This window comes from Oncorhynchus kisutch, linkage group LG30 (genome assembly GCF_002021735.2).
Source record: "Oncorhynchus kisutch isolate 150728-3 linkage group LG30, Okis_V2, whole genome shotgun sequence".
NCBI lineage: Eukaryota > Metazoa > Chordata > Actinopteri > Salmoniformes > Salmonidae > Oncorhynchus > Oncorhynchus kisutch.
Genome location: NC_034203.2, coordinates 45,749,860 through 45,773,416, shown reverse-complemented (window position 1 = coordinate 45,773,416; position 23,557 = coordinate 45,749,860). Strand labels below are relative to the sequence as shown.

At 45.4% G+C, this 23,557-nt stretch overlaps 1 protein-coding gene across 2 annotated transcripts; it reads right to left on the bottom strand.

The window, feature by feature from the left end:
• Positions 1-55: 55 nt before the first annotated feature.
• LOC109887066 (poly(U)-specific endoribonuclease-C) lies at positions 56-20,084 on the bottom strand. Of its 2 annotated transcripts, none has more exons than XM_031810828.1 (8): positions 19,881-20,084; positions 7,383-7,482; positions 4,971-5,082; positions 4,096-4,217; positions 3,359-3,471; positions 2,034-2,187; positions 1,230-1,370; positions 56-637 (listed from the first exon to the last, which is right to left on the bottom strand). In XM_031810828.1, the coding sequence occupies exons 3-8, from the start codon at positions 5,035-5,037 to the stop codon at positions 518-520; spliced, it is 717 nt and encodes a 238-aa protein (XP_031666688.1). In that variant the 5' UTR covers positions 5,038-5,082; positions 7,383-7,482; positions 19,881-20,084; the 3' UTR covers positions 56-517. The 2 variants fall into 2 exon arrangements, with proteins under 2 accessions (XP_031666688.1, XP_031666686.1); XM_031810826.1 differs by lacking the exon at positions 19,881-20,084 and adding an exon at positions 15,563-15,693.
• Positions 20,085-23,557: the final 3,473 nt, after the last annotated feature.

The following is a 23,557-nucleotide window of genomic DNA, read 5'->3' as shown; positions in this document are numbered from 1 at the left end:
AATTTAATAATCATAAAGTAATAATGTTAAAAACAAGAGTACAACACTGTTAATATAATGTTCGACAATCAGGTAAATCTTGGTTTTAATGGATTGACAAAATGCTTTAGTAGTTTTCTTAACAGAAAATAAAAACAGCCCTCTGCTTTGTGAAAGACCAAGGACCAGAACTGAATATTCAGGACAGAAAGGAGAGCTGGTAGCAGAGAGAGACACAATCCTGGTCCTGGATCAACTGTAATCTCTAATATAATAGTTTAGAGCAAACAATGAATGATCCAGGATCTAATTGAACCTGGGAACGAGGTTAAGGATTTGATGGAGGAGAACACAACCTAATAACAATATGGTGTCAAAAACAACATGACAGATTATTCTGGCTAAGCCCCAAATGGCGCCCTATTCCCTATATAGTGCACTACTAGCCCTATGGGCCCTGGTTGAAAGCAGTGCACTACATAGGGAATAGGGTTCCATTTGGGCCTGATTTCAGAATCAGGGTGCGTAGATCTCCCCACTACAGGTCCCTGTTGTTGCTGCTGAGTAGTTTGGGGTAGGAGGTTCCGATGGATCGCCCCTGACGATACACCACCATCTCTAGCAGGTACTCGTCCACCTTCACCACAGCCGTGGTCACCTGTACATAAACCACAAAGCTAACATTAGCCAATACATATACATCCACACATTTATATACTGGCTAGGGTTCTCATCAACACCAACGTTGGGCTGCATCCCAATTCACAAACCTTTCCCAGAACTGTGCTGATTCAGCCTGGAGGGGTCATGTTATGGCAGGTCAGAACAGTAGTTTATTCAGACTGGAGGGGTCATGTTATACTGGTCAGAACAGTAGTTTATTCAGACTGGAGGGGTCATGTTATGCTGGTCAGAACAGTAGTTTATTCAGTCTGGAGGGGTCATGTTATGCTGGTCAGAACAGTAGTTTATTCAGTCTGGAGGGGTCATGTTATGCTGGTCAGAACAGTAGTTTATTTAGCCATGTTATGTATTCAGACTGGAGGGGTCATGTTAGCTATGATGACTTCCGGTTGATAAGACGTGTCATCAGGGTGGTTCAGGGAACCATGAGTAACCAGCCTGAGATCTAGCATTAGCTCCCCAAGATAATGTCTTCCTAGGCTTCAGCACTACAGGTCAACACAGTCTCATGGTTATCTAATAGACCCAGGTTTGAACCCCGTGTGGTCAATCAGGCAACCGCTCACCTTCTCAGTCGACGCGAGGAAGAGAATGGTGAAGAGGGCGACCTCGAACTCTGGGCTGACCCCGATGAAGGAGCTTCCCACAGGCTTGACCAGGCCCTTCCAGCTGAACTGCAGGTTCAGAACGTGGTCATCCTCATCTGGCTGCACAGAGAGGTCAAAACAACAGTTTTTTTTACCTTGTCGGCTCGGGGATTCGATCCAGCAACCTTTTGGTTACTGGTCTAACCACTAGGCTACCTGCCACCCCTACACTCTAACCACTAGGCTACCTGCCGCCTCTACACTCTAACCACTAGGCTACCTGCCGCCCCGCCCCTACACTCTAACCACTAGGCTACCTGCCGCCCCTACACTCTAACCACTAGGCTACCTGCCGCCCCGCCCCTACACTCTAACCACTAGGCTTCCTGCCGCCCCTCCCCTACACTCTAACCACTAGGCTTCCTGCCGCCCCTCCCCTCTAACCACTAGGCTACCTGCCGCCCCGCCCCTACACTCTAACCACTAGGCTTCCTGCCGCCCCTCCCCTCTAACCACTAGGCTTCCTGCCGCCCCTCCCCTCTAACCACTAGGCTACCCTGCCGCACATAACATACGGTTAAATATAATGTATGATTTGGGAAGTGTACAGTGGTGGCCACAGTTTTGGGTGTCTTGAAATCAGTCAGTAAATTGTAAATACTAAAAAACACACCCAAAAGGTGAACTAATTACCAGAGCAAGACAACAACCATAGAGCTACATGGACCTGTGTGAAATGTAACTCTGCTGATAAGATAGGGAGATTGTTCTAGAATGTCTTACAGTGTTCCTGTTGCCCTGGGCCTTGTAACCCTTGTAGTCCACATTGCCATGCTTCTCCTGCAGATAGAACTGAACCCAGTTGTGGAACCCCGTGATCTCCTTCCCTTTCTTAGACTCACCAACAAACACATGCTCAAAACCACAGGAGTCCTCACTGGATTGGAAACATAAGAAATTATGTTTAAAAAAATATGTGATCAGTCTCTCTCGGTCTCGGTCCTTGTGTGTCTCTCTCTCTCACTCTGCGTTTCTCTCTCTCTCTGTCTCGGTGTGTGTGTGTGTGTGTGTGTGTGTGTGTGTGTGTGTGTGTGTGTGTCTCTTTCTCAATTCAATTCAATTTAAGGGCTTTATTGGCATGGGAAACATATGTTAACATTGCCAAAGCAAGTGAAATAGACAAATTAACAGTAAACATTACACAGTTCCAAAAGAATAAAATACATTTTAAAATGTCCTATTATTTGCAAATCTCCCTCTCTCTCCCTCTGCGTGTCACTCTCTGTCTCTTTCACACACATACAGGTACAACTGGTCAGAACAGTTGGGCGGAGAACTTTGTGGGCTATACTCGGGCTTGTCTCAGGATGGTAAGTTGGTGGTTGAAGATATCCCTCTAGTGGTGTGGGGGCTGTGCTTTGGCAAAGTGGGTGGGGTTATATCCTTCCTGTTTGGCCCTGTCTGGGGGAGTCCTCGGATGGAGCCACAGTGTCTCCTGACCCCTCCTGTCTCAGCCTCCAGTATTTATGCTGCAGTAGTTTGTGGGGGGGCTAGGGTCAGTTTGTTATACTTCTCATGTCCTATCCGGTGTCCTGTGTGAATTTAAGTATGCTCTCTCTAATTCTCTCTTTCTCTCAGAGGACCTGAGCCCTAGGACCATGCCTCAGGACTACCTGACATGATGACTCCTTGCTGTCCCCAGTCCACCTGGCCATGCTGCTGCTCCAGTTTCAACTGTTCTGCCTTATTATTATTTGACCATGCTGGTCATTTATGAATATTTGAACATCTTGGCCATGTTCTGTTATAATCTCCACCCGGCACAGCCAGAAGAGGACTGGCCACCCCTCATAGCCTGGTTCCTCTCTAGGTTTCTTCCTAGGTTTTGGCCTTTCTAGGGAGTTTTTCCTAGCCACCTTCTACACATGCATTGCTTGCTACACCTGCATTGCTTGCTGTTTGGGGTTTTAGGCTGGGTTTCTGTACAGCACTTTGAGATATCAGCTGATGTACGAAGGGCTTTATAAATACATTTGATTTGATACAACTAAAACAAGCTCAAACTGCTCACTGTATGTGGGCATAATAAAATACACACACACACTCACCCTCCACTGCGGTCTCGGTGATAGAGTCTGAACCACATGTCATAGAGCTGCCTCTTGAACTGCTGCTGGTCTGACGGGGAGTGACCCTTACTCACCAGGTACTTGTGGGCACACTGACACACACACACACACACACACACACACACACACACACACACACACACACACACACACACACACACACACACACACACACACACACACACACACACACACACACACACACACACACACACCAGGATTAGACCGACACAACAGTACACATTGCTTTGTGTGTTGTGGAGTCCACACCTGAGACTAAATAACAAGGCAAAACACATGTCCACAGTGACAGAACACCATCTGACTAACTCATGGAGGTTAAGGGCCTGTCTCCAGGAGTCCTGGCCTGAACAGACAGGTTAAGGGCCCGTCTCCCGGAGTCCTGGCCTGAACAGACAGGTTAAGGGCCCGTCTCCCGGACTCCTGGCCTGAACAGACAGGCCCTTATCCTGTCCTGTCCAGAATAGACAGGTTAAGGGCCCGTCTCCAGGAGTCCTGTCCTGAACAGACAGGTTAAGGGCCCGTCTCCCGGAGTCCTGTCCTGAACAGACAGGTTAAGGGCCTGTCTCCAGGAGTCTTGGCTATGGATCTAAATGACGACAGAACATAGCTATATGTGCTCAACCAAGCAAGAAGGACTATAACCCACACTTTTACCTGTGGGCACACAGAGACAGATCACACACACACACTACCTTCATGACCTCGGTCTCCAGAATGGCATTGAGGAAGAGATCGTTCTCTATCAGCTCCTCAGAGGTGACGGTCTCCGACACGCCTGTAGACATCTCATAGTTGTCCAGGAGACGCATGAACACTGCACACAAGAAGCATATATCACTCTGACCCTCTGCACACAGACAACAGTCACCCACGAAGCATCACTCTGAAGAATGCTTTGTGAAATACTGGCTATGCCTTGAATAACAGGAGGAGAGGAGAGGAGGTAGAGAGAATATGCCTTGAATAACAGGAAGAGAGGACAGGTAGAGAGGATATGCTTTGAATAACAGGAAGAGAGGAGAGGAGGTAGAGAGAATAAGCCTTGAATAACAGGAAGAGAGGAGAGGAGGTAGAGAGAATAAGCCTTGAATAACAGGAAGAGAGGAGAGGAGGTAGAGAGAATATGCCTTGAATAACAGGAAGAGAGGAGAGGAGGTAGAGAGAATATGCCTTGAATAACAGGAAGAGAGGAGAGGAGGTAGAGAGAATAAGCCTTGAATAACAGGAAGAGAGGAGAGGAGGTAGAGAGAATATGCCTTGAATAACAGGAAGAGAGGAGAGGAGGTAGAGAGAATATGCCTTGAATAACAGGAAGAGAGGAGAGGAGGTAGAGAGTGAAGGAAGGGAGGGAGGAGTGAAGGAAGGGAGGGAGGAGTGAAGGAAGGGAGGGAGGAGTGAAGGAAGGGAGGAGTGAAGGAAGGGAGGGAGGAGTGAAGGAAGGGAGGAGTGAAGGAAGGGAGGAGTGAAGGAAGGGAGGAGTGAAGGAAGGGAGGAGTGAAGGAAGGGAGGAGTGAAGGAAGGGAGGGAGGAGTGAAGGAAGGGAGGAGTGGAGGTAGAAAGGACTTACAGGTGTAGGTCTTGATGCTTTTCAGTTTGCCCTCGTTGACATAGGCGAACAGAGGAGCCCTAGCCATGTCTCTGGCAGTGTTACTACCCTGGGCCACGTAACCTGCCTTTCCCTGGATAGACAAACATACTATATGAATAAGACCATCACATCTCCCAACAACACCATGAAAACTACTCTGTGGGCCTGACCTCAACCCTGAATAAGCTAAATTCCTTCCTGTCTTTATTTGAATAGCTAGCTCCCAGTAACGTTACCTGCCTCTCTAGGGGGGTTCAGACCAGAGTTACACGTAGTGGCAACTTCATTAACCTTTCTATGGGGAAACACATGTGCCAGCCAGGTATTCCTTTGGAATGAATGAATGACAGATCTCTTACATGTAGTCATCACAAACCTGATGTTTTAAAAAAAGAGAGTATACCATTTTCAAATGTAACGCATCTCAAAAAGGAAAATAGTGCAATTTGTACAATTTAAAAACCCTAATATTTCACAAATGAATTTGAGGTTTTATAATAAAAACATATGTATTTACAGTGTTACAAAACATTGTCTGGACCTCTTTAAAAGTCAGGTAGATCACATCATTACCCTCTTTCTGTATACAAAACCCTGCTCCACAAACTCCCAACTTCCCTAACGTCACCGGTAAGATTTCAAATGACCAGTTATCAAACCCCTTCACAGGGTTGGTTAACTCTGGAGACTCCTTTGGTTTCTAGAGAGTTAGGATGATCAGCTTTTCATTTCCTTCCACCTTACGTGTGGAATGATCTAAAAATACATTTTAAAATTGGAGGAAATTCAGACGGTTAGAGGACCCTCTAAATCAAATCTAATTTATTTATATAGCCCTTCTTACATCAGCTGATATCTCAAAGTGCTGTACAGAAACCCAGCCTAAAACCCCAAACAGCAAGCAATGCAGGTGTAGAAGCCTAGCATTTCAGACGGTTGTTAGGGAACCCTCTAGGGCATTTCAGACGGTTGTTAGGGAACCCTCTAGGGCATTTCAGACGGTTGTTAGGGAACCCTCTAGGGCATTTCAGACGGTTGTTAGGGAACCCTCTAGGGCATTTCAGACGGTTGTTAGGGAACCCTCTAGGGCATTTCAGACGGTTGTTAGGGAACCCTCTAGGGCATTTCAGACGGTTGTTAGGAACCCTCTAGGGCATTACAGATGGTTGTTAGGGAACCCTCTAGGGCATTTCAGACGGTTGTTAGGGAACCCTCTAGGGCATTTCAGACGGTTGTTAGGGAACCCTCTAGGGCATTTCAGACGGTTGTTAGGGAACCCTCTAGGGAATTACAGACGGTTGTTAGGAACCCTCTAGGGCATTACAGATGGTTGTTAGGGAACCCTCTAGGGCATTTCAGACGGTTGTTAGGGAACCCTCTAGGGCATTTCAGACGGTTGTTAGGGAACCCTCTAGGGCCTTACAGATGGTTGTTAGGGAACCCTCTAGGGCATTACAGACGGTTGTTAGGGAACCCTCTAGGGCGTTTCAGACGGTTGTTAGGGAACCCTCTAGGGCATTTCAGACGGTTGTTAGGGAACCCTCTAGGGCGTTTCAGCCGGTTGTTAGGGGACCCTCTAGGGCCTTTCAGCCGGTTGTTAGGGGACCCTCTAGGGCCTTTCAGGCGGTTGTTAGGGGACCCTCTAGGGCCTTTCAGGCGGTTGTTAGGGGACCCTCTAGGGCGTTTCAGGCGGTTGTTAGGGGACCCTCTAGGGCCTTTCAGGCGGTTGTTAGGGGATCCTCTAGGGCGTTTCAGGCGGTTGTTAGGGGATCCTCTAGGGCCTTTCAGACGGTTGTTAGGGGACCCTCTAGGGCGTTTCAGACGGTTGTTAGGGGATCCTCTAGGGCGTTTCAGCCGGGGAGCATTGACTCCCTGTCTAAATAAAGACACCTCGGTCTCAGCATTGACTCCCTGTCTAAATAAAGACACCTTGGTCTCAGCATTGACTCCCTGTCTGAATAAAGACACCTTGGTCTCAGCATTGACTCCATGTCTAAATAAAGACACCTTGGTCTCAGCATGGACTCCCTGTCTAAATAAAGACACCTTGGTCTCAGCATTGACTCCCTGTCTAAATAGACACCTCGGTCTCAGCATTGACTCCCTGTCTAAATAAAGACAACCCGGTCTCAGCATTGACTCCCTGTCTAAATAAAGACAACCCGGTCTCAGCATTGACTCCCTGTCTAAATAAAGACAACCCGGTCTCAGCATTGACTCCCTGTCTAAATAAAGGATCAATCAAAATAATTTATAGGGCACAAAAGTAACTGTCCTTCAAAAGTAACTAGAAATCATATAGGCTGTATCTCAATCAAATAACAAAATATTTTCTGGTGCTCCTAAATTTAATCTCGCCAAGTAGTAGTACGGTAACCCTGACATCCGTACCTGTAGGGAGATGGTGTAGTCAGTCCCAGGTTTGAGACGGTTTGTATCCCGACTCCACAGCTGGTTCAGAACCTCAGAGAGCTCGTGGTTCACACCTTGACTAATACACAAACAGGCAATAGACACATCGATATGAACTCATACTTTCCCATTGCAATGCAAGAAAAAGACCCTTGCTATAGATATAATGCTACAGTATAAAATGTTTGGCGGGGGGGGGTGGGGGGGGGACAAAAGCATAGAGATACTGCTAGGGAGATCTATGTTCATCTCTTTCCAGTAACCTACATAGATCTATGTTCATCTCTTTCTAGTAACCTAGAGACCTCTGCATTGCTATAATGGTAACCTACAGTGATCTATATTTATACTCAGCTGGTGTCTCTGCATTGCTATAATGGTAACCTACGGAGATCTATGTTGATACTTAGCTGGTGTCTCTGCATTGCTATAATGGTAACCTACAGTGATCTATATTGATACTTAGCTGGTGTCTCTGCATTGCTATAATGGTAACCTACATAGATCTATGTTGATACTCAGCTGGTGCCTCTGCATTGCTATAATGGTAACCTACAGTGATCTATATTGATACTTAGCTGGTGTCTCTGCATTGCTATAATGGTAACCTACATAGATCTATGTTGATACTTAGCTGGTGTCTCTGCATTGCTATAATGGTAACCTACTGTGATCTATGTTGATACTTAGTTGGTGTCTCTGCATTGCTATAATGGTAACCTACATAGATCTATGTTGATACTCAGCTGGTGCCTCTCCATTGCTATAATGGTAACCTACGGAGATCTATGTTGATACTTAGCTGGTGTCTCTGCATTGCTATAATGGTAACCTACATAGATCTATATTGATACTTAGCTGGTGTCTCTGCATTGCTATAATGGTAACCTACATAGATCTATGTTGATACTCAGCTGGTGCCTCTGCATTGCTATAATGGTAACCTACAGTGATCTATATTGATACTTAGCTGGTGTCTCTGCATTGCTATAATGGTAACCTACATAGATCTATGTTGATACTTAGCTGGTGTCTCTGCATTGCTATAATGGTAACCTACTGTGATCTATGTTGATACTTAGTTGGTGTCTCTGCATTGCTATAATGGTAACCTACATAGATCTATGTTGATACTCAGCTGGTGCCTCTCCATTGCTATAATGGTAACCTACATAGATCTATGTTGATACTCAGCTGGTGTCTCTGCATTGCTATAATGGTAACCTACATAGATCTATGTTGATACTTAGCTGGTGTCTCTGCATTGCTATAATGGTAACCTACAGTGATCTATGTTGATACTTAGCTGGTGTCTCTGCATTGCTATAATGGTAACCTACATAGATCTATATTGATACTTAGCTGGTGTCTCTGCATTGCTATAATGGTAACCTACATAGATCTATGTTGATACTCAGCTGGTGCCTCTGCATTGCTATAATGGTAACCTACAGTGATCTATATTGATACTTAGCTGGTGTCTCTGCATTGCTATAATGGTAACCTACATAGATCTATGTTGATACTTAGCTGGTGTCTCTGCATTGCTATAATGGTAACCTACTGTGATCTATGTTGATACTTAGTTGGTGTCTCTGCATTGCTATAATGGTAACCTACATAGATCTATGTTGATACTCAGCTGGTGCCTCTCCATTGCTATAATGGTAACCTACGGAGATCTATGTTGATACTTAGCTGGTGTCTCTGCATTGCTATAATGGTAACCTACATAGATCTATATTGATACTTAGCTGGTGTCTCTGCATTGCTATAATGGTAACCTACATAGATCTATGTTGATACTCAGCTGGTGCCTCTGCATTGCTATAATGGTAACCTACAGTGATCTATATTGATACTTAGCTGGTGTCTCTGCATTGCTATAATGGTAACCTACATAGATCTATGTTGATACTTAGCTGGTGTCTCTGCATTGCTATAATGGTAACCTACTGTGATCTATGTTGATACTTAGTTGGTGTCTCTGCATTGCTATAATGGTAACCTACATAGATCTATGTTGATACTCAGCTGGTGCCTCTCCATTGCTATAATGGTAACCTACATAGATCTATGTTGATACTCAGCTGGTGTCTCTGCATTGCTATAATGGTAACCTACATAGATCTATGTTGATACTTAGCTGGTGTCTCTGCATTGCTATAATGGTAACCTACAGTGATCTATGTTGATACTTAGCTGGTGTCTCTGCATTGCTATAATGGTAACCTACATAGATCTATATTGATACTTAGCTGGTGTCTCTGCATTGCTATAATGGTAACCTACATAGATCTATGTTGATACTCAGCTGGTGCCTCTGCATTGCTATAATGGTAACCTACAGTGATCTATATTGATACTTAGCTGGTGTCTCTGCATTGCTATAATGGTAACCTACAGAGATCTATGTTGATCCTTAGCTGGTGTCTCTGCATTGCTATAATGGTAACCTACATAGATCTATATTGATACTTAGCTGGTGTCTCTGCATTGCTATAATGGTAACCTACATAGATCTATATTGATACTCAGCTGGTGCCTCTGCATTGCTATAATGGTAACCTACATAGATCTATGTTGATACTTAGCTGGTGTCTCTGCATTGCTATAATGGTAACCTACATAGATCTATGTTGATACTTAGCTGGTGTCTCTGCATTACTATAATGGTAACCTACATAGATCTATGTTGATACTTAGCTGGTGTCTCTGCATTGCTATAATGGTAACCTAATGTAGCAGGCGTAAAAAGTAAACGGCTGAAACTAGAGAAGAGGTTGAGATGGATTGTTGTCTTGTTAATATGTCCAAAACTGGAAAATCCGGTTGTTGGGGACCGAGACAGAGGCTACTATAACAGAGACAATACTGTGGAGGTTTGATAAACCAATAGCCCGTGGATATGTTCACTTCCTGTTAACAGCCACAGCCACAGCCAGTTACCACTGTGGCCTTCACTTCCCTTAAAATAACAACATCTGGGACACAAAAAAAAAAAAGAACCATTCATTCTCATAGAAAAGACCAGTGCCCAAGAGTTTTTGATTCTGGTGCTATTTGGGTCACTCTTAACCCCTCACCAGAGGACCCCGTAACCTCAGTGTCTAAAACAACCCAGATAGAACAGGGGCACAAAATATTGTGAAATCGCTTGTGACAGGAAACCATCTACCAAAATATAACTACAGAATAGAGGTCGACCGATTAGGATTTTTCAACGCCGATACCGATTATTGGAGGCCCAAAAAAGTCGATACCGATTAATCGGCCGATTTATTTTGTGTTATTTGGAATAACGACAATTACAACAATACTGAATGAACACTTATTTTAACTTAATATAATACATCAATAAAATCAATTTAGCCTAAAATAAATAATGAAACATGTTCAATTTGGTTTAAATAATGCAAAAACAAAGTGTTGGAGAAGAAAGTAAAAGTGCAATATGTGCCATGTAAGAAAGCTAACGTTTAAGTTCCTTGCTCAGAACATAAGAACATATGAAAGCTGGTGGTTCCTTTTGACATTAGTCTTCAATATGCACAGGTAATAAGTTTTAGGTTGTAGTTATTATTGGAATTATAGGACTATTTCTCTCTATACCATTTGTATTTCATTAACCTTTGACTATTGAATGTTCTTATAGGCACTTTGGGATTGCCAGTGTAACAGTATAGCTTCCGTACCTCTCCTCGCTCCTCCTTGGGCTCGAACCAGGAACACAACGACAACAGCCACCCTCGAAGCAGCGTTACCCATGCAGAGCAAGGGGAACAACCACTCCATGTCTCAGAGCGAGTTACGTTTGAAACACTATTAGCGCGCACCCCGCTAACTAGCTAGCCATTTCACATCGGTTACACCAGCCTAATCTCGGGAGTTGATAGGCTTGAAATCATAAACAGTGCAATGCTTGACGCACAACGAAGAGTTGCTGGCAAAACGCACGAAAGTGCTGTTTGAATGAATGCTTACGAGCCTGCTGCTGCCTACCACCGCTCAGTCAGACTGCTCTATCAAATCATAGACTTAGTTATAACATAATAACACACAGAAATACGAGCCTTAGGTAATTAATATGGTCGACGTTTATTCTTTCAGTGAAATACGGAACCGTTCCGTATTTTATCTAACGGGTGACATCCATAAGTCTAAATATTGCTGTTACATTGCACAACCTTCAATGCTATGTCATAATTACGTAAAATTCTGGTAAATTAGGTGGCCCAAACTGTTGCATATACACTGACTCTGTGTGCAATGAACGCAAGAGAAGTGACACAATTTCACCTGGTTAATATTGCCTGCTAACCTGGATTTCTTTTAGCTAAATATGCAGGTTTAAAAATATATACTTCTGCGTATTGATTTTAAGAAAGGCATTGATGTTTATGGTTAGGTACACATTGGAGCAACGATATGCACCGCATCGATTATATGCAACGCAGGTCACGCTAGATAAACTAGTAATATTATCAACCATGTGTAGTTAACTAGTGATTATGATTGATTGTTTTTTATAAGATAAGTTTAATGCTAGCTTGCAACTTACCTTGGCTTACTGCATTCGCGTAACAGGCAGGCTGCTCGTGGAGTGCAATGTAATCAGGTGGTTACGAGCATTGGACTAGTTAACTGTAACTTTGCAAGATTGAATCCCCCGAGCTGACAAGGTGATAATCTGTCGTTCTGCCCCTGAACAAGGCAGTTAACCCACCATTCCTAGGCCGTCATTGAAAATAAGAATTTGTTATTAAACTAACTTACCTAGTTTAAATAAAGTTTAAATAAGTGTAAAATAGATAGGCCAAAACAGTGTCCAAAAATACCGATTCCCGATTGTTATGAAAACTTGAAATCGGCTCTAATTATTCTGCCATTCCGATTAATCGGTCGACCTCCACTACAGAATATCATTCAAATGTTGTACTATTGAAACAGAGTTCCATTGATGCATCATGAGTTCCTCAGTAGAACAGTACAACAGCCAACGGGGCCAGACAGCAAACAGCCAACGGGGCCAGACAGCAAACAGCCAACGGGGCCAGACAGCAAACAGCCAACGGGGCCAGACAGCAAACAGCCAACGGGGCCAGACAGCGAACAGCCAACGGGGCCAGACAGCGAACAGCCAACGGGGCCAGACAGAGAACAGCCAACGGGGCCAGACAGAGAACAGCCAACGGGGCCAGACAGCAAACAGCCAACGGGGCCAGACAGCAAACAGCCAACGGGGCCAGACAGCGAACAGCCAACGGGGCCAGACAGCGAACAGCCAACGGGGCCAGACAGCGAACAGCCAACGGGGCCAGACAGCGAACAGCCAACGGGGCCAGACAGAGAACAGCCAACGGGGCCAGACAGAGAACAGCCAACGGGGCCAGACAGCGAACAGCCAACGGGGCCAGACAGAGAACAGCCAACGGGGCCAGACAGCAAACAGCCAACGGGGCCAGACAGCAAACAGCCAACGGGGCCAGACAGCGAACAGCCAACGGGGCCAGACAGCGAACAGCCAACGGGGCCAGACAGAGAACAGCCAACGGGGCCAGACAGCAAACAGCCAACGGGGCCAGACAGCAAACAGCCAACGGGGCCAGACAGCGAACAGCCAACGGGGCCAGACAGAGAACAGCCAACGGGGCCAGACAGAGAACAGCCAACGGGGCCAGACAGCGAACAGCCAACGGGGCCAGACAGAGAACAGCCAACGGGGCCAGACAGCAAACAGCCAACGGGGCCAGACAGCAAACAGCCAACGGGGCCAGACAGCGAACAGCCAACGGGGCCAGACAGCGAACAGCCAACGGGGCCAGACAGAGAACAGCCAACGGGGCCAGACAGCAAACAGCCAACGGGGCCAGACAGCAAACAGCCAACGGGGCCAGACAGCAAACAGCCAACGGGGCCAGACAGCGAACAGCCAACGGGGCCAGACAGCGAACAGCCAACGGGGCCAGACAGAGAACAGCCAACGGGGCCAGACAGAGAACAGCCAACGGGGCCAGACAGCGAACAGCCAACGGGGCCAGACAGCGAACAGCCAACGGGGCCAGACAGCGAACAGCCAACGGGGCCAGACAGAGAACAGCCAACGGGGCCAGACAGAGAACAGCCAACGGGGCCAGACAGAGAACAGCCAACGGGGCCAGACAGAGAACAGCCAACGGGGCCAGACAGAGAACAGCCAACGGGGCCAGACAGAGAACAGCCAACGGGGCCAGACAGAGAACAGCCAACAGGGCCAGACAGCGGCCTGAGCTGATCTACTTCCTGTGTTGTTTTCAGAGTGTAGTTTGGTGAGCTAATGAATATCATCCCCATATCCTGCTGCTGGTTCATCAAAAGGACTTTTCAACAATTAGCTGACTCAGTAATTAGCAAGGAACAGTTGTTTGGCAGAAAAACTATCGTTTTAGTGCAAGTTGATTGCTCAACTTTATCTGGTTTTTTGTGATGTTGTTATTATTTTTGAGTTTTGATCTTTCAATCAAAACATAGCATGCTATGACTAATATTAATTATATAGTATGAGATGAATTCAAATCAAATTGTATTTGTCACACGTGCATAATAGTCCGGAATGTGTCTTTGTTTGTATCTAATCAAGACCCTTTGTTGAGTATTCAGGAGGATGCGTCAACAGAAACCAAGACAGATCCAGATAAAAACCACGTCAGTAGTGGCAGTTGATATGACGTTTGCATATGGAGACGCAAGGTCAATATTCGGTATATTGTTCCTGCGGTTATAAAACTCCACGTGCCACTTGCATTGCATGTCCGTCAACAGTTTTAGTTCAACAGGAGGAAATGACATGTCATGCTGTTAGTTTCACTAACGGGTCCCTACAAACAAAAACAGTCAAATTTCAAAGAAGCATTTCCAAAGATCCAGGCTTCTATTTAAAGACTCAATAACAGTACCATCACCGTCATTTCTGATCCTGTTGTTATTTTATTTTTTATTTAACTAGGCAATTCAGTTAATAAGAACAAATTCTTATTTTCATTGACGTCCTAGGAACAGTGGGGTTAACTGCCTTGTTCAGGGGCAGAACGACAGATGTGTACCTTGTCAGCTCGGGGATTCAATCTAGCAACTTTTCGGTTAGTGTCCCAACGCTCTAACCACTAGGCTACCTGCCTCTAACCACTAGGCTACCTGCCTCTAACCACTAGGCTACCTGCCTCTAACCACTAGGCTACCTGCCACTAGGCTACCTGCCTCTAACCACTAGGCTACCTGCCTCTAACCACTAGGCTACCTGCCTCTAACCACTAGGCTACCTGCCTCTAACCACTAGGCTACCTGCCTCTAACCACTAGGCTACCTGCCTCTAACCACTAGGCTGCCTGCCTCTAACCACTAGGCTACCTGCCTCTAACCACTAGGCTACCTGCCTCTAACCACTAGGCTACCTGCCTCTAACCACTAGGCTACCTGCCTCTAACCACTAGGCTACCTGCCTCTAACCACTAGGCTACCTGCCTCTAACCACTAGGCTACCTGCCTCTAACCACTAGGCTACCTGCCTCTAACCACTAGGCTACCTGCCCCTAACCACTAGGCTACCTGCCTCTAACCACTAGGCTACCTGCCTCTAACCACTAGGCTACCTGCCTCTAACCACTAGGCTACCTGCCTCTAACCACTAGGCTACCTGCCTCTAACCACTAGGCTACCTGCCTCTAACCACTAGGCTACCTGCCTCTAACCACTAGGCTACCTGCCACTAGGCTACCTGCCTCTAACCACTAGGCTACCTGCCTCTAACCACTAGGCTACCTGCCTCTAACCACTAGGCTACCTGCCTGCCGTTATTAATCAGGAATCCATTTTACAATTAAAATAACAACCTTTGCACATAAAAAAAAGAAGTGCTGTAAGGTACCTGCTGTATACGGCGCATGTGACAAATCAATTTGATTTACATTAGTGTTCAACTAACTCATATTTTTCGTAGCAGGCTGTTTGATTTAAAAATCAAACGCAAAAATAACATCACAAAAAAAAGATTCAATTGAGCAATCAACATACACTAAAACTATTTAAAAAATTGTTGCCCAAAGTATATCTATCATTATTTGCGGTTGATCACTGTAATTCAACAGCATGTATGTGAGAATTTAGCCTAAAATGTAACTCACCTCCGTGCCATAGTTAATTCTTCAGTGAGTAAAGTTACTTCCGACCTCGCATCCCTTCTTCAGCAATAAACAGTTTGCATGAAGACGGTTATCTGAGCTGTCTGCAAAAAGTCCCTGACGTTTGTCCAATAACATGACAGACATATGAAAACGCGTCTGGGCGGGGCGTGGGGGCGGGGTTTGCACATTGTAGACCATTCCATTGGTCCTTAAGTGAAATCTCCATCTACCTTGTGCACCAGGCATTGGGCAAATTTGATTGTGCTGATCCGCGGGGAAAGAAACGGTGAGGGAGGAGCACCCTCTCAAAGCGAACAGTCATCTGCGCTGCTCGGTCATGTTATCAACAAGGCATGGTACATTTTTCAGCAACAAATATAACTTCTATTTGACATAATATATATATATTTTTTTTATTCCAAAACGAATGCAATCAATGTTCACCTGGTGCAAAACCCGCCAGATGCGCCCGAGCCAGATGAACCTAATCCGCTCCCTGCAGAACGTATAGGCCTGATCACGTAACACCGTTCGGCTTGAGGAGGAACGCTATGAGGAAATATTCTCCGCTTTATTAACAGTAGGTACAAATCAATTCAAGAGCTTTATTAGATAGATAAATAGATAAACAAAAGTGAAATCAACAGTAAACATTTCACTCACAGAAGATCCAAAGGAATAGACACATTTCAAATATCATATTATTTCTATATACAGTGTTGTACCAATGTACAAATAGTTAAAGCCCAGAAGGTAAATAAATCAACCTAAATATGGGTTGTATTTACAATGGTGTTTGTTCTTCACTGGTTGACCTTTTCTTGTGGCAACAGATCTTGCTGTTGTGATGTCACATTGTGGTATTTCACCCAATAGATATGGAAGTTTATCAAAATTGGGTTTGTTTTCAAATTATTTGTGGGTCTGTGTAATCTGAGGGAAATATGTGCCTCTAATATGGTTATACATTTGGCAAGAGGTTAGGAAGTGCAGCTCAGTAAGATTTCCTTCATTTTGAGTTAGTCACGGTGGACAGGTATTCTGCCACTGTGTACTCTCTGTTTAGGGCCAAATAGCATTCTAGTTTGCTCTGTTTTTTTGTTAATTCTTTCCAATGTGTCAAGTAATTATCTTTTTGTTTTCTCATAATTTGGTTGGGTCTAATTGTGTTGCTGTCCTGGGGCTCTGTGGGGTCTGTTTGAGCTAAACGACTATCGCCCCATAGCACTCACTTGTCATCATGAAGTGCTGTGAGAGGCTAGTCAAGGATCATATCACCTCTACCCTACCTGACACCCTAGACCCACTCCAATTTGCTTACCGCCAAAATAGATCCACAGACGACGCAACCACACTGCACACTGCCCTATCCCATCTGGACAAGAGGAATACCTATGTAAGAATGCTGTTCATCGACTACAGCTCAGCATTCAACACCATAGTACCCTTCAAACTCATCATTAAGCTCAGGGCCCTGGGTCTCGACCCCACCCTGTGCAACTGGGTCCTGGACTTTCTGACGGGCTGCCCCCAGGTGGTGAGGGTAGGAAACAACATCTCCACCCCGCTGATCCTCAACACTGGGGCCCCACAAGGGTGCGTTCTCAGCCCTCTCCTGTACTCCCTGTTCACCCACGACTGTGTAGCCATGCACGCCTCCAACTCAATCATCAAGTTTGCAGACGACACTACAGTGGTAGGCTTGATTACCAACAACGACGAGACGGCCTACAGGGAGGAGGTTGAGAGCACTCGGAGTGTGGTGTCAGGAAAATAACCTCACACTCAACGTCAACAAAACTAAGGAGATGATCGTGGACTTCAGGAAACAGCAGAGGGAGCAAATCCCTATCCACATTGACGGGACAGCAGTGGAGAGGGTAGTAAGTTTTAAGCTCCTCGGTGTACACATCAACGACAAACTGAAATGGTCCAACCACACAGACAGTGTGGTGAAGAAGGCACAGCAGCGCCTCTTCAACCTCAGGAGGCTGAAGAAATTCGGCTTGTCAACAAAAGCACTCACAAACTTTTACAGATGCACAATCGAGAGCATCCTGTCGGGCTGTGTACTGGTAAGGCAACTGCTCCGCCCACAACCGTAAGGCTCTCCAGAGGGTAGTGAGGTCTGCACAACGCATCACCGGGGGCAAACTACCTGCCCTCCCGATGTCACAGGAAGGCCAAAAAGATCATCAAGGACAACAACCACCCGAGCCACTGCCTGTTCACCCTGCTATCATCCAGAAGGTGAGGTCAGCACAGGTGCATCAAAGCTGGGACCGAGAGACTGAAAAACAGCTTCTCTCAAGGCCATCAGACTGTTAAACAGCCACCACTAACATTGACTGGCTGCTGACAACATACTGACTCAAATCTCTAGCCAATTTAATAATTAAAAATTGGATGTATTAAATCACTAGTCACTTTAAACAATGCCACTTTATATAATGTTTACATATCCTACATTACTCATCTCATATGTATATACTGTACTCTATACCATCTACTGCATCTTGCCTATGCCGTTCAGCCATCGCTCATCCATATATTTATATGTACATATTCTTATTCATTCCTTTACACTTGTGTGTATAAGGTAGTTGTTGTGAAATTGTTAGATATTACTGCATGGTCGGAACTAGAAGCACAAGCATTTCACTACACTCGCATTAACATCTGCTAACCATGTGTATGTGACCAATACATTTTGATTAGTTTGTGATCAGAGCCCCAGGACCAGCTTGCTTAGGGGACTCTTCTCCAGGTTCATCTCTCTGTAGGGTGTGTTTGTGATCAGAGTCCCAGGACCAGCTTGCTAAGGGGACTCTTCTCCAGGTTCATCTCTCTGTAGGGTGTGTTTGTGATCAGAGTCCCAGGACCAGCTTGCTAAGGGGACTCTTCTCCAGGTTCATCTCTCTGTAGGGTGTGTTTGTGATCAGAGTCCCAGGACCAGCTTGCTAAGGGGACTCTTCTCCAGGTTCATCTCTCTGTAGGGTGTGTTTGTGATCAGAGTCCCAGGACCAGCTTGCTTAGGGGACTCTTCTCCAGGTTCATCTCTCTGCAGGTAATGACTTTGTTATGGAAGGTTTGGGAATCGCTTCCTTTTAGGTGGTTGTATAATTTAACAACTCTTTTCTGGATTTTGATAATTAGCAGGTATCGGCCTAATTCTGCTCTGCATGCATTATTTGGTGAGTCTCAATTTGGTGTTTGTCCCATTTTGTGAATTTACGGTTGGTGAGCGGACCCCAGACCTCACAACCATAAAGGGCAATGGGTTCTATAACTGATTCAAGTATTTTTTTAGCCAAATCCTAATTGATAAGTTTAATTTTATGTTCCTTTTGAAGGCTTCTTGCCTTGCCTCTCAGATCATTCACAGCTTTGTGGAAGTTACCTGTGGAGCTGATGTTTAGGCCGTGGTATGTATAGTTTGTGTGCTCTAGGGCAGGTATTTCCCCCAGGGGTACGCACAATGCCGTTGGGGGTACGCCAAATAAAAATGTGATTCACATTTTTTTGTAGTTAAAAAAAAAAAATCTTCACATTTATAGCTCTCTGATTGACCAGTGTCTGCAGCCTGTTAGCACAGAGATGATACATTCTGGGAGTTTTAATGAGATGAGGAGCAGCTATTCTTGGTGCTGTGTGTGTCCTTGTGTGTGTGTGTGCCCGTAAAGCATGTAGCATATTGTAGGAGAAAATTCATGACTTATGGGTGATTTTTTTCTGTATCTAGACTGTTCTCCCAGAAGTAGTAAGAATCAACATTCATTTAGAGGCATGTGCAAGCAGAATAAAGGCTGAGCTCAGGTGAATGAGAGCTGGGTCAACGTGGAGTTAATCACTAGACATGTAAAAACAAGAACGTAAGCAGAACATGTATGCCTGTGCTGTTGTAGGCCTGAGGGAAGTCATTACCTGGTCCTGTGACTGGCTTTAGGGCATGTATTGTATACAGTTGAAGTCAGAAGTTTACATACACTTATGTTGGAGTCATTAAAACTCGTTTTTCAACCACTCCACAGATTTGTTGTTAACAAACTATAGTTTTGGCAAGTCGGTTAGGACATCTACTTTGTGCATGACACAAGTCATTTTTCCAACAACTGTTTACAGACAGATTATTTCACTTTGAATTCACTGTACCACATTTCCAGTGGGTCAGAAGTTTACATACACTAAGTTGACTGTGCCTTTAAACAGCTTGGAAAATTCCAGAAAATGATGTCATGGCTTTAGAAGCTTCTGATAGGCTAATTGACATAATTTGAGTCAATTGGAGGTGTACCTGTGGATGTATTTCAAGGCCTACCTTCAAACTCAGTGCCTCTTTGCTTGACATCATGGGAAAATCAAAAGAAATCAGCCAAGAACTCTGAAAACAAATTGTAGACCTCCACAAGTCTGGTTCATCCTTGGGAGCAATTTCCAAACGCCTGAAGGTACCACATTCATCTGTACAAACAATAGTACGCAAGTATAAACACCATGGGACCACACAGCCGTCATACCGCTCAGGAAGGAGACGCATTCTGTCTCCTAGAGATTAACGTACTTTGGTGCGAAAAGAGGAAGTCAATCCAAGAACAACAGCAAAGGACCTTGTGAAGATGCTGGAGGAAACGGGTACAAAAGTATCAATATCCACAGTAAAACGAGTCCTATATCGACATAACCTGAAAGGCCGCTCAGCAAGGAAGAAGACACTGCTCCAAAACTGCCATAAAAAAGCCAGACTACGGTTTGTAACTGCACATGGGGACAAAGATCGTACTTTTTGGAGAAATGTCCTCAGGTCTGATGAAACAAAAATAGAACTGTTTGGTCATAATGACCATCGTTATGTTTGGAGGAAAAAGGGGGAGGCTTGCAAGCTGAAGAACAACATCCCGACCATGAAGCAGGGGGTAGGGTCGGAGGGGGAGACCAATACTCCAGGGGAGGCAGTATGACCAGACACATACTGTATCAAGCTTCATTGGGAATCTATACAGACAGCTGGTCAATTCCTGTTTCCAAACCCTTATTGCAACATTACTTGACAAACATGTGACCGTATGTTTTCTCTAATGGGACACGCGACACGTCCACCGTTATGTTTGCTGAGGAAGCAAAGTGTGAAATAAACATATTGACACTGTTTGACATTGTTGACCTACTGACAACAGTTGGTGTTAAGGAAGTTAAATGATCCAGATCCTAAGAGCTGATATCTGACCTAAATACACCTCCATCTTGTTGTTTGCTGATGCAGCAACTTTCAGGTTTGGACTAAAAAGACTGGAGGTGTACTTAGGTGTCAATATGTTTATTTCACACTGGACTGGTGAACTCCATCTAGACCAGAATACAGAGACACATCAGGACTGGTGACCTCCATCTAGACCAGAATACAGAGACACATCAGGACTGGTGATCTCCATCTAGAACAGAATACAGAGAAACATTAGGACTGGTGACCTCCATCTAGACCAGAATACAGAGACACATCAGGACTGGTGACCTCCATCTAGACCAGAATACAGAGACACATCAGGACTGGTGACCTCCATCTAGACCAGAATACAGAGACACATCAGGACTGGTGACCACATCTAGACCAGTGAGAGGACAGAGACACATCAGGACTGGTGACCTCCATCTAGACCAGAATACAGAGACACATCAGGACTGGTGACCTCCATCTAGACCAGAATACAGAGACACATCAGGACTGGTGACCTCCATCTAGACCAGAATACAGAGAAACATCAGGACTGGTGACCTCCATCTAGACCAGAATACAGAGACACATCAGGACTGGTGACCTCCATCTAGACCAGAATACAGAGACGAATCAGGACTGGTGACCTCCATCTAGACCAGAATACAGAGACACATCAGGACTGGTGATCTCCATCTAGACCAGAATACAGAGACACATCAGGACTGGTGATCTCCATCTAGAACAGAGTACAGAGACACATCAGGACTGGTGACCTCCATCTAGACCAGAATACAGAGACACTTCAGGACTAGTGACCTCCATCTAGACCAGTGAGAGGACAGAGACACATCAGGACTGGTGACCTCCATCTAGACCAGAATACAGAGACATCAGGACTGGTGACCTCCATCTAGACCAGAATACAGAGACACATCAGGACTGGTGACCTCCATCTAGACCAGTGAGAGGACAGAGACAGATCAGGACTGGTGACCTCCATCTAGACCAGAATACAGAGACAGATCAGGACTGGTGACCTCCATCTAGACCAGAACACAGAGACACATCAGGACGGGTGACCTCCATCTAGACCAGAATACAGAGACACATCAGGACTGGTGACCTCCATCTAGACCAAAATACAGAGACACATCAGGACTGGTGATCTCCATCTAGACCAGAATACAGAGACACATCAGGACTGGTGACCTCCATCTAGACCAGAATACAGAGACACATCAGGACTGGTGACCTCCATCTAGACCAGTGAGAGGACAGAGACACATCAGGACTGGTGATCTCCATCTAGACCAGAATACAGAGACATCAGGACTGGTGATCTCCATCTAGACCAGAATACAGAGACACATCAGGACTGGTGACCTCCATCTAGAACAGAATACAGAGACACATCAGGACTGGTGACCTCCATCTAGTCCAGAATACAGAGACACATCAGGACTGGTGACCTCCATCTAGACCTGAATACAGAGACACATCAGGACTGGTGACCTCCATCTAGACCAGTGAGAGGACAGAGACACATCAGGACTGGTGACCTCCATCTAGACCAGAATACAGAGACATCAGGACTGGTGACCTCCATCTAGACCAGAATACAGAGACACATCAGGACTGGTGACCTCCATCTAGACCAGAATACAGAGACACATCAGGACTGGTGACCTCCATCTAGACCAGAATACAGAGACACATCAGGACTGGTGACCTCCATCTAGACCAGAATACAGAGACGAATCAGAACTGGTGACCTCCATCTAGACCAGAATACAGAGACACATCAGGACTGGTGATCTCCAACTAGAACAGAGTACAGAGACACATCAGGACTGGTGACCTCCATCTAGACCAGAATACAGAGACACATCAGGACTGGTGACCTCCATCTAGACCAGAATACAGAGACACTTCAGGACTAGTGACCTCCATCTAGACCAGTGAGAGGACAGAGACACATCAGGACTGGTGACCTCCATCTAGACCAGAATACAGAGACATCAGGACTGGTGACCTCCATCTAGACCAGAATACAGAGACACATCAGGACTGGTGACCTCCATCTAGACCAGTGAGAGGACAGAGACACATCAGGACTGGTGACCTCCATCTAGACCAGAATACAGAGACAGATCAGGACTGGTGACCTCCATCTAGACCAAAATACAGAGACACATCAGGACTGGTGATCTCCATCTAGACCAGAATACAGAGACACATCAGGACTGGTGACCTCCATCTAGACCAGAATACAGAGACACATCAGGACTGGTGACCTCCATCTAGACCAAAATACAGAGACACATCAGGACTGGTGATCTCCATCTAGACCAGAATACAGAGACACATCAGGACTGGTGACCTCCATCTAGACCAGAATACAGAGACACATCAGGACTGGTGACCTCCATCTAGACCAGTGAGAGGACAGAGACACATCAGGACTGGTGATCTCCATCTAGACCAGAATACAGAGACATCAGGACTGGTGACCTCCATCTAGACCAGAATACAGAGACACATCAGGACTGGTGACCTCCACCTAGACCAGAATACAGAGACACATCAGGACTGGTGACCACATCTAGACCAGAATACAGAGACACATCAGGACTGGTGACCTCCATCTAGACCAGTGAGAGGACAGAGACACATCAGGACTGGTGACCTCCATCTAGACCAGAATACAGAGACACATCAGGACTGGTGACCTCCATCTAGACCAGAATACAGAGACACATCAGGACTGGTGACCTCCATCTAGA

What these genes read in the sequence shown, in the direction of transcription:
- LOC109887066 (XM_031810826.1), bottom strand. An exon ending in AAGCATCAAGACCTACACCT is followed by an intron (nt 4,218 to 4,970) that starts GTAAGTCCTTTC and finishes TCTTGTGTGCAG; the next exon opens with TGTTCATGCGTCTCCTGGAC. An exon ending in CACCGAGACCGCAGTGGAGG is followed by an intron (nt 2,188 to 3,358) that starts GTGAGTGTGTGT and finishes TTTCCAATCCAG; the next exon opens with TGAGGACTCCTGTGGTTTTG.